Source organism: Pelobates fuscus, chromosome 4 (assembly GCF_036172605.1).
Source record: "Pelobates fuscus isolate aPelFus1 chromosome 4, aPelFus1.pri, whole genome shotgun sequence".
NCBI lineage: Eukaryota > Metazoa > Chordata > Amphibia > Anura > Pelobatidae > Pelobates > Pelobates fuscus.
Window position 1 is genome coordinate 337,312,312 of NC_086320.1, and position 17,380 is coordinate 337,329,691.

The following is a 17,380-nucleotide window of genomic DNA, read 5'->3' on the forward strand; positions in this document are numbered from 1 at the left end:
TTTATTTAGCTAAAGTAATTTAGGTGACTATAGTGTTCCTTTAAGTAAAGGGTTACATTAAAGAAAAACTAAAGTCACCCAGACTTTATTTCAGTGAAGTGGACTTGGTGCAGTGGCTCTGTAGTTTTAGCACTGCAACGAAAAAATTTCCATTTTGTAAAACTGCTGTGTTTACATTACAGGGTTAAACACACCTCTAGTCGCTGTTTCCAGACAACTACTAGAGGTGCTGCCTTTGCAACCACAGAGTTTCAGTTGATCATGTGACATTAGGTGTCCATCCATGGGTCATGTAATGTACGAACATCATCAAATGCAGCTCATAGGAAAGCATTGGATTCAATGCTTCCCTAGGAGAAGCATTTGCATGAACTACACATGTAAATCTTGTCCCACAATGCTTTTCTTTGAGGATAGTTGGATTGTACTTGGAAGCCATTTTGTTGGCGGTTACATTGAGTGCGCTTCGGCGCTGGAAAAGGGGGAAGTTAACTTTTTTTTAATTATTATTATTTATGTCTTAATATGCACTAGGATACTATAGCGATAGGAATGCATCTCAAAACTGCATTTTGGGATTATTTTAGTCTTTCATATTTAAAACGGTCTCCATAAAACAAGGGTGAGAGAGATACCCTGAAGATTTTTCTCACACATTACAAATTACTACACAAGGTTATGTTACATGTAATTTTTATTATAAGTAGTATTAAAATAAAAATGATACTTTTAATGATCTTGTTTTAACATAGATACATTTTTTCTCAAGCTTAGGCTTTACAGTGTTATGGCAAAATAAAGAGAACAGGTTTGTTTTTCTTCTCTTACAACAACAGTCTATTTAATTTTTTTCCTATTTAAAATCTTGCCAATTTATTGGGAATAAGCGTAACTTCCTCTCTCTGTATTTATTGAAATTTAGTGTATAAATAGGAGTGCCTACCACACTTTACTTTATTTTCCCGTGCTCTTTAACCCCTTAAGGACACATGACATGTGTGTCATGTCATGATTCCCTTTTATTCCAGAAGTTTGGTCCTTAAGGGGTTAAAGTGGTGTCATGGGGTCTTATTTACAAGATGGGTGCATGCACCCTCACGTTTCAAATGGTAAAAATGGCGTCAAAGGGGTGTGGCTCGACATGTGACAGAGGGCATGTCTCTGAGAATGTTTTATGAAATTTACCATCTCCTAATAATTGTCTGTGTAACTGAAAATTAAATTTAACCCCTTAAGGACCAAACTTCTGGAATAAAAGGGAGTCATGACATGTCACACATGTCATGTGTCCTTAAGGGGTTAAAACAGTCCCAAAGTATGTGATTACTTTCTAAACGCATATATTTCCTTGGATTTGTGTGCTTCGGCACTCTGTTATTTAATAATTATACATCAATATCTTGGAGTTAATAGAAAAAAGGGGTACTTGTGAGATATTTAGGCACTTGCTGGTTTGGTTACTAATCGATTAACACAACATATAGACTTGAGTGCTAGAGTGATTAAAGGGACATTGCAGAACTCTAAAGCTTGCTGAAGTGCTTTGTGTAAAGAGTGTGCTCTCTTGCTTTTCATTTTACAAAAAGTGCAGATTTCAATAGAGATTGACACAATTTTATAAACTAACCTAGTTGTGCCCCCTTCACTTTCGAGCAGACAACAGGTATTGTTACTTCCTGGTTTGTTTAGCTCAGTGGAGCTAAACTCAAGAGGCAGCAATAGCTCCGAGCACCTGCCTTGCAAAGACTTCTCATTGAGCTGCATTGGGAAGTCTGTGATTGGACAGCCACAGAGTCTGGGCGGGCCTAGAAGGGGATGGTTTGTAATTGCTTCTAATAAGACCTCTGCAGGAGTTTTTTTTAGCTATACCCCCAATGAAAAAAATGCATAATTAAATGCATGCATGTTTTCATTGGGAGTAAATCTACTAAACAGGGATTGTGTTATTTTTTTGTATATTTATTTTGTATTTGGGCAGTAGTGTCTCCTTTAAAATGCCTTATTGTACACAATTAAGGCCATTGGGACGAAACGTCATATTTTATTGTGTTCACTGCTTAAATAAATTGGTCTTAGAACCTGTGTATTTTGTTTTAGATTCCACCTATTGAGAGGTTACAAACCTCTACTATGCAGTTATGGGAGGTGCATTAGTGCCACAATATGAAGTAACATCTGTCTTATTGCTATGTTACAGAAGAATTTAATTTTATATTTTGACCACTAGTTGTGGATGTCTGGTTTCCTCCAAACTTGTTAAATTCTCCCCCCCATACACACACTCAATATTCAGGGGAACCCAAGGCTTGTTCTCCTGAAAGAACCTTTTATGAGGCATCCACTTAAATTTCTGTGGTAACGGCACAAAACTGGTTACATACAACAGATACAAGCTAGACACACACACTGTTGCAACACATCTGACAGGTTTGTAACATAATTGCTTCTTGTGTCAATCAAGTGAGTTTTTGTTTTTATGCCGCTTGGCTGAACTTCTAAGCACTTGTACCATACGTTATGAAGATAAAACATTGCATAGTTTTTCGACATGGCAATACTGGTCAAAACTTGTGAAATTCGTTAATCTGGCTAATCTGTTAGTAACAGTTAAAACATTGTGCAAATGAAGCGTTTCACCACTACCCCCATATCCTGTCTGATTTTCTCTTTATTTCCACCCCAACTCTTTTTTCTTTCCCTACCACCCTTTTTCCCCCCTTACAAGGACTGAGACTTTACAGATTTATTTATTTTTTTCCTGATCATCATATTAGAATTAGAACTGTTAACGTGTCTGTCTTTGTTTTAATTGTTATGTGTATGGAAAGTGTTTTCAAAGATAAAGTATAGCTTGTTAGCACAGCAATAGAAATATCAACATGGGGGTTAGTTAACTGAATAGAGAACTGTGAGACTTGAAAATGGGAGTCACACATTTTCAGGCCAGATTTTTGTATTTTATTTATTTTATGTGTTTTTTACTATTTTAAATGTGTTTTTATTCATTTTTATTTTTTCTATACTTTCAACTGTGAAGTGTGCCAAATAGTAAACCAACTATTAATGTCAAAGGTTGGTTTGAAGAGGAGTTAGAGATTATATCTAGCCTATAGCTAGCTCATAAAAAAATTACCCAAAGTTCTTTGTACTGTTTGTTTGTTTTTTTGTGAACAGGTAGATGCAGAGTGTTTTTTTGTAAGTAATGTTCTTTTACTGTGGTCATTCCTGGCAATGGCATTCTGGGTACTTGTAATGCTGCCTGATTAGACATTACATGTCCTATTGTCTGACTGAGCATCCTGTGATTTGTAATCCTTAGCAGCAGTAGTGTCACATTCTGGTCCCTAGATGTAAAATCATGTGCAATTAAAGGTTTATTTAGCCATTGACTCTTACTGTTGTTGTACATGTAGCAAGATATAGTAGTTGATATTGTTGTGTCATTTACCACTTAAGCAAATTGTACTTGAAGTGTTCTTCTGATTATTTGCTAATTATAATTAAAATGTGACACAAGGGAATTCCCCTGACAATGAGCAGTCTCCTGGCGGCCAGTAATGCCTTTAATTAAAACTGCTTTTTGTGTGCAAGACTTCCTCAACCCCAGAGCAAATACAAATGTGTTCACTAAAGAAAGCAAGGCCACTGATAAGGGAATAACAAACTTGAGGCCAAAGTTATTGAACTGGACAAATTCTCCAATCCTGCTATTTTTCCTAAATGGCATATCCTACTGCATGATGCCTAGGGGTGTGTGTGTGTGTGTGTGTGTGTGTGTGTGTGTGTATATATATAACTTTTTTTTCTCCATATGAAGTGAATTAAAAACCTAATTGCAAAATCTATTGGATTTATTCATAAAAACACCAGCTATTATTATGAGTAGTATAAAAAAAAAGTGTCAAACATTTAGGCCTAAGTAGCAGATTTAGAAAACATCCTGAATTTTGCAGTTCTGCCCTTAGAGAAGACCGGTTTTTCAACATCCTTATATTGTAACAAACAATCTGGCATTAAGAATCCCTATCAAAATATACACCAATCCTATGCACGTTCATTATAATAGTGAAATCATCTTGTTTGTTTATTTAGTCATAGGTTAACACTTTTGATTCCTGTAAGAATGGTAATAATTTCGGTTCAGTGACTTATTATAAGTGAGTCAAAATGTTAATGCAATTTTTTTTCCTCTCCTTTCCTCTTAATTATTGCCTCCTTTAGAAATTTGGTAAATGCGATTGTTCACAGAGGAGACATTTTGTCTAGTTTGGACTTGGATAAATACTTATTATCGCCTGCACTATTAGACTGTATTGTATTACAGGATGTATTTGCCATTATCTCTGTAATTTTCAGTCTTGTCCCTTAAATATTGGGTTTATAAAATACTGTGAAGTATAAAAATGGGATGTTTTGCTGGTGGCAAAAAGTAAGGTCTAACAAAATATCAGAAAGTGTAATGCATTTTCTTTTTACAACATGCACCCAATTTATTATATATATAAAAACTTAAAATCACTGTAATCAAATGTAGTAAAATTGAATACAAATATTTGAGCCTTTTCTGTTCTTTGTCACTTTTTTCAGTTCTATTAGAAAAATACTTGCTTATGTTAAAGTTTAGAAAAAAAATATTCGGTGCAGTAAGCAAAACACACTTTTTAAAGCAAATATATATTTACGTTTGAGGCAAGTACTCTGTTGTGTATCAGTAATTTTGATGGATTGAAAGAAACATTTATTTTAGAGTGTAGAAAAGAATTTGTATTGGACCCAGGTGATTTTTTTGGTATTTTTTTATTTTTTTTTAATTACGATACCAGGAAAGTGTAACTTTCAGTGACAAAATACGTCATCGCCCAGCATATCATAGTATCTGGGTCCTATCCTTTTGTGAAAAATGCAAAGCCCTTAATTTGTGTCTTCATGCAAATATACAGTAAAAACCAATACATTGCTTTCTATGACCACTTGCACATCTTTACTGTATATTCGGTGGGAGTTACATTCATGGGTGGCGTTTTCTACTTTTAGCTGTCTTTAACTCTGCTCATCATTTTCTTTGCTGGGGAGCCAGAACACACTGCTTCCCCAACTCGCAGATTAATTGCTTTTGGAGAATGGCTGCATAAATGTTGACGACATAAAAAAACTTCCACTACTTTCTAGCAATCTGCTTTGAACATCTGATTGGTCCTGCTGTAGAAACTATAAATATACATTTTATGCAGGCAAATAACTTTGATTTTTCCGCTTTTATGTGTCTTATTCTCTGCACATCCTCCTGGTATTGTCTCATGATGGTTAAAAAAAATAAAAAAAAAATCCTCGGGCTAGGTTATTTCAATAACAAGGTTACTTTGAATTCACAATACTCACAAAATCCACTAACTGGGTGATTGCTAAAAATGTACTTATGTAAAGCGAAAGTTGTTTGAAATCCTTTTAATGCGTTTAAATTTTTTTTTTTTTTTAATCTAAATTTGGTATTTTTATGTGTTCATATTGCCGCACATTTGTCTGTAACAAAGTGCTTATATGCAATCTCTTTTCAACCGTTCCAGGCTGGAGGTTCTCAGGTGATATTCACTAACCCTCTAGAGATCGTGAAGATTCGCTTACAGGTGGCGGGAGAGATCACCACAGGCCCTCGCGTTAGTGCCCTGACTGTACTGAGGGATCTTGGATTTTTTGGCCTTTATAAGGTATTGTTTTTCTTATTAGAAAGCCTGTCCAGGATGTAGATTATTTATTTACTGGTATTTATAAAGCGACCACATATTCCGCAGCACTGTACAATTAGGGGAGAACGTACAATATACACAGACAAATACAAAAGGTAGAGAGGACCCTGCTGAGCTCTAGCCATTGAAACTCTTTTATACAATGTGCTAGATAGCCCATGAGCTTACAATCTAAAGGGTATAATAGGGATTTGGGACAGGGGTAATTTGGATGTGATGGCTAAAAGAAGTTCACAGAACGTTGCAGCTATTGGTAAAATATAAAGAGAACAAGGAGGTAATTAAATGAGACTCTCAAACAGCTGGAGGAGCATGCTATATATTTAGGAGGATGTATGAAAAGAGTGCTTTGAAAGAGTTATATATGCTGTAGATGCAGACACTAAGTTGAATTTGCCGCTGGAACGGTGTATGTTTGCCGACTCACACCAGCATACACAGACTATGTACAGCTGGTCCGGCTGGAGACATTTCTGAAATTGTTTTGCAGTTGAGTAAATGCTAAGTTGCTATAGGTTTTACTTTGTTTTTACAAAGTAATAAAAATTGCTTTACTATTGTTTAAATATCTGGAAAATTCTAATTTGAGAATGTGCTGATACTTATTTTTAGCTTTCTCTCTGTTTATCATTTCATGTAAAAATCTGATGTAAATTTGCTTGTCTATCACTTTCTCTGTGTCTCACCTTGCCTAAAATGAGGACAGTTCGTTCTAGCATCTAAATATACACTGCTCAAAAAAATAAAGGGAACACAAAAATAATATATCCTAGATCTGAATGAATTAAATATTCTTCTGAAATACTTTGTTCTTTACATAGTTGAATGTGCTGACCACAAAATCACACAAACATTCAAAAATGGAAATCAAATTTTTCTACCCATGGAGGTCTGGATTTGGAGTCACACTCAAAATTAAAGTGGAAAAACACACTACAGGCTAATCCAACTTTGATGTAATGTCCTTAAAACAAGTCAAAATGAGGCTCAGTAGTGTGTGTGGCCTCCACGTGCCTGTATGACCTCCCTACAACGCCTGTGCATGCTCCTGATGAGGTGGCGGATGGTCTCCATAGGGATCTCCTCCCAGACCTGGACTAGACTATCTGCCAACTCCTGGGCAGTCTATGGTGACGTTGGTAGATGGAGCGAGACATGATGTCCTAGATGTGCTCATTTGGATTCAGGTCTGGGGAACGGGCGGGCCAGTCCATAGCATCAATGCCTTCGTCTTGCAGGAACTGCTGACACACTCCAGCCACATGAGGTCTAGCATTGTCTTGCGTTAGGGGGAACCCAGGGCCAACCGCACCAGCATATGGTCTCACAAGGGGTCTGGCGATCTCATCTCGGTACCTAATGGCAGTCAGGCTACCTCTGGTGAGCACATGGAGGGCTGTGCGGCCCCCCAAATAAATGCCACCCCACACCATTACTGATCCACTGCAAAACCGGTCATGCTTGAGGATGTTGCAGGCAGCAGAACGTTCTCCACGGCGTCTCCAGACTCGTCTGGCACATGTGCTCAGTGTGAACCTGCTTTCATCTGTGAAGAGCACAGGGCACAGTGGCGAATTTGCCAATCTTGTTGTTCTCTGGCAAATGCCAAACGTCCTGCACGGTGTTGGGCTGTAAGCACAACCCCCACCTGTAGATGTCGGGCCCTCATACCACCCTCATGGAGTCTATCTGACCGTTTGAGCAGATACATGCACATATGTGGCCTGCTGGAGGTCATTTTGCAGGGCTCTGGCAGTGCTCCTCCTGTTCCTCCTTGCACAAAGGCGGAGGTAGCGGTCCTGCTGCTGGGTTGTAGTCCTCCTACGGCCTCCTCCACGTCTCCTGATGTACTGGCCTGTCTCCTGGTAACGCCTCCATACTCTGGACACTATGCTGACAGACACAGCAAACCTTCTTGACACAGCTCGCATTGATGTGCCATCCTGGATGAGCTGCACTACCTGAGCCACTTGTGTGGGTTGTAGACTCCGTCTCATGCTACCACTAGAGTGAAAGCACCGCCAGCATTCAAAAGTGACCAAAACATCAGCCGGGAAGCATAGGAACTGATAAGTGGTCTGTGGTCACCACCTGCAGAACCACTCCTTTATTGGGGGGTGTCTTGCTAATTGCCTATAATTTCCACCTGTTGTCTATCCCATTTGCACAACAGCATGTGAAACTGTCACTCAGTGTTGCTTCCTAAGTGGACAGTTTGATTTCACAGAAGTGTGATTGACTTGGAGTTACATTGTGTTGTTTAAGTGTTCCCTTTATTTTTTTTTGAGCAGTGTATTACAAACAAAGAAAAAGACACAATTCACCAAGCTTATAAGAAAAATCAACCTTTTGTAGTACACAAATACATTATCATTTTGAATTATTTATTCTTATAAGTTTGACTTGCTTCTTTTTCTCTTTTTTTTTTTTTTTTGTTTATTGAACCTAGTACAGTGGAACTTCGGAACTCGAACTTAATCCGTTCCAGAAGGCTGTTTGAGTTCTGATTTCTTCGAGAACCGAATCCACCTTTCCCATAAGGATTAATGTTAATGTGATTAATCCGTTCCAGACCCCCAAAATTACAGCATTTTAACACACATTTTACATTTTAATAATGCCCTACATGCATAAAATCATATAGGAAAAAAAAAGGACAATGTACAGTAAATGAAAATGTAACTTCACTTTACCTGTAATGATGAGCGTTGATGGCGTAAGTGGAAAGGAGAAGATATTGAATGGGGATAAGTAACTGTTCTTCTGGCATTTAAAATGTGTCTAAAGTGTGTCTAATGGAACATGTTTGTAGCATGATTTGTTCAGATAGTGAGGATCATTCGCGTACCAAGATATTTTTTTTTTTTTTTACATAAAACATTTTTTGACTTGTGAATATTTCGATAAAGGGACTGTTAGAGTTCCAAGGTTCCACTGTAACTTCTATTGTACACTGCATTTGAGATGCAACTTTTGCATCTAGAGCTCTTTTATGAACATACTTTTAACATGTAATTGACTTGCTCTACATCCCTTGGAGAGACCAATTGGACTGTGGGGTTGTTAGGAGAAATATAACAAACCTGTTACAATATTTGCATAGATAATGCTTATTCCTTAAATGGCATATGCATCATCATAGGGAATTAAAGTCCAGTGTGAGGTTTAAGTTAGAAGCTACAAGGGGCCGTCAAACCGTTCTTATTGCTCCCGCTATGGTGAGATATAAATCTGGGTTGATATTTTCAAAGTGTTATAGTATAAATTATCTGCTGCATTGCTGAGCTAAAGATCTTCACTGAACATTGGTATATTAGGGCACCCAAGACTATAAATTGCAGACCCTGTAAATAGGGTAAGGGTACATATGTAGGAAGAAAACTAGAATATAATGCAGCTGCACACCAATGATCCTTAAACATATGTTTCTTTATTTTAGTCACATAAAAAAATGTAAATTAATGTAATTAAAAAAAATAATTATTGACCAAAACAGCCATATGTATACTGTATGTGAATAGAGTAAGGAGCACAACCATAAATCTTTATATATATATATATATATATATATATATATATATATATATATATATATATATATATATATATATATATATATATATATATATATATATATAATATATGAAAAAATCTTTATTAAATGGGTATATACTATAGGAATGTCTCTTTACATTTTATCAACAAAGATACAAAGTCATACTATTGTAAAACATATACCAGAAAAAAATTCTGGACATATATAAATGCGTGATATGTAAATGAAAGAAATATCATGCAAGCAGACCACTGTAATACTAGTATAATCAAAACCCAAACATATAAAAAAAATGCAAAAAACCATACCAAGTACAGTGAGAAGCAGGGACAGAGTCAATCAAAAAACCCCAGGGGGTTTCACTGTACTTGGTATGGTTTTTTGCATTTTTTTTATATGTTTGGGTTTTGATTATACTAGTATTACAGTGGTCTGCTTGCATGATATTTCTTTCATTTACATATCACGCATTGCGCGTTTATATATGTCCAGAATTTTTTTCTGGTATATGTTTTACAATAGTATGACTTTGTATCTTTGTTGATAAAATGTAAAGAGACATTCCTATAGTATATACCCATTTAATAAAGATTTATGGTTGTGCTCCTTACTCTATTCACATTATGTATTCTTGGTTCTTCAGGGGATAGAGCCTTATGTGGGTGAGCACCCAGTATTTACTTATTTTAGCCTTCTCCTGGGGCTATTTTGTCGTTTAGTCGAGTGTGCCCACCTTGTCTCATTTGCATTATATGTATACTGTATGTCATGCTAAAGAGATTGTATATTTTGTTTGATGTGTCTAAAATAATGAAACCTATTCTTACGGATTATTAGTGTGCAGCTGTAGTATTACACGTTTCGGTGCACTATCGTCATACTATTGGCACTAGTTTTACATGCGCATATGGTGAAAAAAAACGCACTAATAGTAAGCGGATAAAGTAAAATTGTGTACAATTGTGCCCCACGTAATACACACAAAATGCAGCACTGCTTATTTACAGTTTAAACACTTGCAAAGGCTTTATATTTATAACCGATCTGACCAGTCCCTAAATCATAAGATTCCGAAGTACAGTATGGCCCTCTTGTGTTTCAAAGCTGGATTTTTTTTTATCTCCAAGGATTTAACTAACTTTCAAATTGTTTGTGTTTGTAGAATGTTCTTTTGAACTATGAAAAGTTCATAAATCAGTATTGACCTTTTTATTGTGAAACTTGATAAACAAGGTAACCTTGATCTGCAAAACATATTTTTGCATAGTGTCTATATAATTTCTCCCTCTGGCTGTCAAACACCCAGGCCATAATTTCTATAGTATTGAATCAGTACTAATGATCTCAGCTAATCCAATGTATTGGGAAGCATGTGCGCAAAATCTCCTCAATACATCTATATGTGTAGCACTCTGCATCTCCATGAACCGTAAGAAGATGTTGAACGTTGTTGCAATCTTTGTAGGGCCTCAACCAGGAAGTCCCTCTGGTGGCTGGTTGAGTGACAACCACTAGAGATGGACTTAGACTGCAATAAAAAACACTGCATTTTCTCAGAAAAAGACAGGCTCTTTGCCCCAGAAACACTGCATTTAGCTCTAGTGGTTTTGCTGCCTGTAGTGACCCTTTAAAAATGCATTAAAATATTTCAATAAAGCCACACTGAGAAATGATTGGAGATCTGTCTTCAGTGCTAGTCTATGAAAAGCTTCTGATTGGACAACACACATCACTAACCAGTAAATACTGGGCAAAAGAGAGGGTAGATCTTTATTAACTGTGAAGGCTCGTTCTACAGCAAATGGTAAGATTTTAGGAAATACTTGTGGAAAGATTAGATTTTTCTTTTTTTTTTGTTAGGTGATTAATTATATGCATTAAAAAAATCACTTATTTAAAGATACACTATAAGCACTAAAGCCACTTTAGCTTAATGAAGTAGTTTTGGTGTATAGATTATTACCTTTGCAGTCTCTTTGCTCAGTTCTCTGCCATTTAGGAGTTAATTAACGTTGTTTATGCTGTCGTAGCCACACTTCTCCTGGCTGACACTCACACTGCCTTCCACCACATATCATCCTGAAAAAGAGACTAAAATTATCAGGTTCCCATATTGCACGGTCTCTAATTTATAAAAAAAAAACTATTCTCCTCCTCTATTAGTAGCCTACAGGAGCATCATGTGTATGATTACAGTTCAATTAACAGAGCAGTAAATACAAACTTCTAAAGTAAACACACTGTCCTGTAAGAGCTAAATTGAAAATGTAACTTTTTTTTTTATTATTTGGCTGCATGAGTCACAGCCAGGGGAGGCGTTGCTAGGGATGAATGGACAGAAACAAAAAGGGATTTAACTCCTAAATGGCTGAGAATTGAAAAGTGAGACTGCAAGTTAATGATCTATTTACATAACTAACGTTGTTTTGGTGCTTAAGGTATTCCATTAATGGCCCTATAGTTGAACATCATAAGGCATTTCTATTTCCACAGTATAATTTCTGAGTATTTCATAAAGTTTACAATCATTATGAAATATTCTTATTGACAAAATTTGCGTGTCTATGCGGAACATTTAGCGCCTCCATGCAGAGCGTGGAGACGCAGAACGTAGGTGCTGCACGCTGTGCATCACAGGACTAGGAAGCACCTCTTGTGGCCGTCTGTGTGACTGCCACTATAGGTGTTTGTAGGCATCAATGTAAACACTGTCTTTTTGTTTACATCGAAAAGCCTGCAGGGACATGCTATATAGACCCCAAAACCACTACATTAAGCTGTAGTGGTTTTTGTGACTAGTTTCCCTTTAAGAATTGTATTTTTGTTTTTAAAGTTAGATGAAAAATCAATAAAAACTGACTCCTAACTTTTTTTACCTGGCTACTAGACTCCAATCAAATTTATTAAGCTCTGGAATACTTCGTTATATTAAAGGAAGAACATTTTATAGTGAGATGTTGTTTTGCCTTTTCTTTTATTCTAGTAAAGAAAATGAATTGTCAATGGACACTGCTGACGTTTAAACTTCATTTCTCATGATGCTCGGGCAGAGTGCTGTCAAAGGTTAGCCATCACTGCGATAGGTAAACCACCTGGTGACCGCAGTTTGATGATCAACGACAATCAGGGGCACTAAGCGTGAAATGATACCCTGTGAATTGTCCTGCTTTACTCGTGTCAAAATTGAAAGTTTGCCATTAGTGATATTATCTCCGTACTGTCCTTGCTGTCTGCGGTACTACCTGACCTGCTGTTGAGAACATTGCTCTTAAGAGCTTGTCTTCTAATATTTGTTCTCTTTTTCCGGTAAAGAGCCATTCACTTGGTACTATAGTTATTATTAAATTGAGAACTGTATCAGAGGTACTAACTTTGTTCTGGATATAGTTGGAAGATTTGGAAAAAAAGCAGGTGCTATACTTTATTTTATATATTATGCTATTTAACCCAATGAGTGTGATACTTTCTGGGTTAGGAGGGTTTTCTTAGGGCATTGTCTGGAGCCATGCTTTGAATAGTTGTTGGAGAATTGTCCTAACTCACTTTGTCACTAGTTAGTAGGGTTAGTCATTGATTTAGTGGGTAAACCCTGTAGTGTTCTATCTACTTCAGAAGATATCGATTTTTAGAGGATAGTAGAAAAAAATGCAAATGTTTAATTATTTTGTTCTAAATGGATTTTTTTTTTTATTGTAAAGTGCATAATGAAATCCGTTATACAGCAGATTGAGGTAATAAACTGACATTTCCCTACACAGAGGCATAGTGAGTCAACGGGAATCATTATCATTATAAGCAACCTTCGAGAGACCCACGATGACATAAATAGTTATTGGTTAAGTGCAAGAGTGTATGACTGTATCTGATAAGATCCTGTAGCATAGTTAACCGATCCAAGATGCCTAAACCTACATGTATCCAGATGACCGCATGATCGCATATCCGTAAATAAAATAAAATAAGACTCTGTGAAAGGTGATGCATGCTTGAGTCTTGTGACAAACATTTACAAGGAATAAGCAAGCAGCGGTAAGTAGGTTATGGGCACAAGATCATGTATGAGTGTGGCAGTGTAAGGCCGGGTCGAGTGCTACCAATAACTAGGACAACAATGAGCAGAACTTGCTAGATTTCCCGGCGTCTAATATGTCTGGAGTTGTGGTGCTTCAACCTCACAGATCTTCGAGCCTATAAAACGCTAATAAGAGTAAAGTCCCTGTATCCATTGATCTCCCCACTAAGTGGGTAGGCCCACAGGAGCTCTGACTTCTAGAAATCCCCCCTGGGTATATGGACCTTGGGTTGGAGATATTTCTGTATGGACGGAAGAAGCGATGGTCTTAGCAATGTTGGTTGCATATTCCCAGGTCCCTTAAACCTGCAAAGGTAATTATTGCTGTTTTTAATAAACTGCAATAATTACCTTTGAGAGTTAACGCCGCCTCTAGTGGATGTCTACATGCTTTTCTATGGGGGAAGTCCTAATGTGACGCATGTTTATTAGGTTTTCCCTGCCAGCAAGGGAGGAGGCACAGGCAGAGCGCTGTACTCGGGTATGTGGTAGAAGGGGTTTTTAATGTACCACAGTGTAGGGGGGGAGGGGTATGTGACAGAGGAGGGCACTATAGGGAGCTTATGGATCTAGTGCCAGGAAAACAACTTTGTGTCATGAAATCTCCATATGCAGTATGATGAATAACTTTGAATTGGTTAAAGGGATACTATAGGCATGAAAACCACTTTGAGTTAATGAAGCAGCTTAATTGTATAGAGATCATATCCCTGCTGTCTCACTACTCAATTCTCTGCCATTTTTGTTTCTGCTTATGCAGCCCTAGCCACACCGCCCATGACTGTGACTTATGCAGCCTCCAAGGAAAGAATAGTTTCATTTTCAGTCTAAAGTGTGTTTGCTTTAGAAGTTTAGAATCTCCTGCTCTGTAAATTGTAACTTTAGTGACACATGGGGTGCTTCTGCATGCTCTAGCACGCTATTAACAGAAATAAAACATACTAAACTAAAATTGCTTCATTAAGCTACAGTTGTATTGGTCCCTATAGTATCCCTTTAAGGAGCTGTAAATAATACCTGCTCTCCAGTGATGACTGGACATAATACCCACCCCTGTTCCCTTCTCTTAACTGGTGTCCCTGTTGGAAACACCTCTAACTTAGAGCAACCCTCCCTAGCTTTCCTTGTGAGCATGTCCGCGTCATAATGGAGCACAATCTGTCACTCCATTTTTAGATTACTGCAGAATGCACAAGGCTTGCTCTCCAGAGGAATAATTACAGCAACTACAGAGCATATTCTATAGTTGCTGTGGTGTAGATAAAGTTCTCCTATTATTATTTTTTTCCCGTGCCTTCAGCTAGTGCTCTATGCTGAAAAAAATAAAATAAATAAAGTTGTAGGGCCTTATAGTCATATTACTTTATTATAAAATCTTTGTTAAAAATAAATCACTCAGTGTAGCCAGTTCAGGGCCTGGAAGTGCTAATTGCACATCGCAAATATTGATTTTTAGTGAACTGAATTACTAAATGAAGATATTTTTATTATTATTTATTTATAAATGGTTTTCAAATTGGCTAATTTTGTCAGAATTTTTAAATTTGGTTGCAATTCACTACCAACTGTAGCAACCAAAAAAAAAACCTGGAATTTGGGGGAAATTATCCTATTAATGGTAGTTCAAATCTTTCCTGATTGGGAAATCTTTAATCAATCTCTTGAGTTTATGATGTGCATCATATAGGACTCTTCCCTTCACTAACCATCCAGTATATTGGCCGCCGAACGGCCTCTCATCCCACCTATTTGTGATAATAAAAAAAATTCCCTTATTAGTGTTTTTTGCTGTATGTGATTGATAAGTATGTCGTTAGTTACTGCTGCTGGGCATACAGCCCACAGGTAGGAACAGGTTAATAAGGTCAGGTAGCAGGGGAGGGAATATGGACTCAAATTAACGGATCAAGAAGTGACTTGCTACCTTTTGTTTACAGCCATAGGATCCAAATAACAATCACAAATGCCAAAAAATTTCTAAACATGTAAGCTAGGAAAAAAAATAAATAAGTGAGGGTTTGGGAGCACGTACAGGTGCCAGAAGCATTAAATAACCGTACCAGACAAGGTGCACCTCTGTCTTCTGTAGTTTAAGGTCTCTTCCCCCCCGTCTGGCATTTTTCCCCTTACACAAGACAATGTGTATTCACTGCAGGAGACGAGGTTAAGCCTACGTCTCCCAGACCTGCTGGCTCCTTGTGCCCAACCCGACACAGAGGTGCCTTTGTGAGCATAATTACTCTCCTCTTGTTGTAGAAATGGTTGTTTAGAACCTTCCTTGCAGGTTGGGCTGGAATTAGCAAGCATTAGCATGCTAAAGAAAATGCTGTATCCTTGTGGACATGCTGGCCCCATGTTCCACGACAAGTGGAGATTCTTTGCATAAATGATATGGTAGAGAAATCTCAGATTTTCGCCTTTCAGGTATCTCTTGTGTTTCCCACCATCTCCAGAACAGCAGGAGTTAATCTGTGTACAATAACGAGCCTATTAAACTCCCACAATTGTAAATGATTGCTTTTTGTTCTCAAATTAACAAGCAACACTCCAAGAACCATGTCCAAATAGTTATTATTCTAGTTTTGTATTTGTTTTTATTTGTTGTTGTCGTTATTCTCTTATTATTTTATTTTCTCATTTTCAGTATTAACATATTAACCAAAAGTAGTACGGTAGTTGCTTTTAAAATATAATCATTTGTTTCTATTTCTTCTTTTTTTTTTAGTTTGGTTTCTGTTTTTGGTTTTCAGTAAATGTTGATAAATATAAATGCGTATCTAAATGTGGCGGAAATTAATTTGTGTGTGTGTGTGTTTTATGTACGCCGCCCTGTAAAAGTGAATCAGAATACAGTAGATGCCACAGCAATGGATGTTGGCGAATCCATCGGATCATGCTAAAATACTGAAAGATTGTCGAGTGCTGAGTTGAGTGTGCTGTCCCTGGGGTAGATTTCGTATGAAACTGTCCCCTGCCAGGAGTTCACTTAACATCAGCTGTCAGATCTCTCTCTTCCCCACCCAAGCAATCTTCCAGGGATGATCCTAAAAAAAATGAAAGGGAAAAGATTATAAGCCTTTTTGACTTTCGGCAAGCTGTCCACATTAGAAAGGTGTGAGAGTTAAAAATAAATGCTTCCTATGCTGTTTAAGATACCGCAGCCAATCTCCTTAAGCCCTTCTAATGGTCCTGGGCATGTTGCGGACAATTAACTTGAAGATAAATGAGTACTGCTCTTTAACATGCTTCCTCTGAATCTAACCAGGACGATGAAGGAAATCTTAGACGGCTGCCTTACTGAACACCAGCCAAAGCATAATGACTCCAAAACTGATCCGTGTACATGTAATTTTACTCAGTTCTACTCACAGCAAGAATATCACCCAGTACTGTGTAAGCTTAAGTTCTGGACTATAGATTCTAGTTTACAGGCCCACTGCTAGTACAGCTCTAACTGTAATATCTAAAGGTAGTAAAGATAGTAATGCTATACCCCAAAAACTATTTGCAAAAAATAATAAATATAAATAATATATATATTTATTGTCACCACATTAATGAGACTTAAATACTTGCAGATTTTGCCCTTCCAAATGACTTCCCTTGTTACCCCCCCCCCCCCTCATTAGGATTGCATAGTATTGCTTTAACATTTTGGGCTGGGTTCACTTGTCTTGTTCTTTTCCAGTGGTTACTTTGGAAATGTTTACTAGCTACGTGAAAGCATCGAATAAAACATTGCAAATCACCTATAACTCGTACTAACCTTTTTTTTCATGATAAGCTCCATTTTCTTTTAAATTGTTTCAGCAAATGATATCCTAACACCATTCAGACAAAGCCAAGCAAAGGCAAACATTGCAAACGAGGAGGAGAGACAGGAACGTTCTCTCCTACTGTCGGTGTGCTTTTTCTATGACTGCCAAGTGTAAAGGACAGAGATTATAACCATGATTAACAGTGCCTAGCTATGATGGAGGTGCCTAGATACAGGATGAAAAGTGTGGA

The 17,380-nt window shown here is 37.3% G+C and overlaps 1 protein-coding gene across 1 annotated transcript in view; it reads left to right on the forward strand.

The window, feature by feature from the left end:
- The window catches only part of SLC25A13 (solute carrier family 25 member 13), a 120,315-nt gene that overhangs the window by 82,074 nt on the left and 20,861 nt on the right, over positions 1 to 17,380 (forward strand). Inside the window, exon 14 of the mRNA XM_063452429.1 lies at positions 5,565 to 5,705. Within this exon, the coding sequence (XP_063308499.1) occupies positions 5,565 to 5,705 (141 nt within the window). The remainder of the gene's footprint in view (positions 1 to 5,564; positions 5,706 to 17,380) is intronic.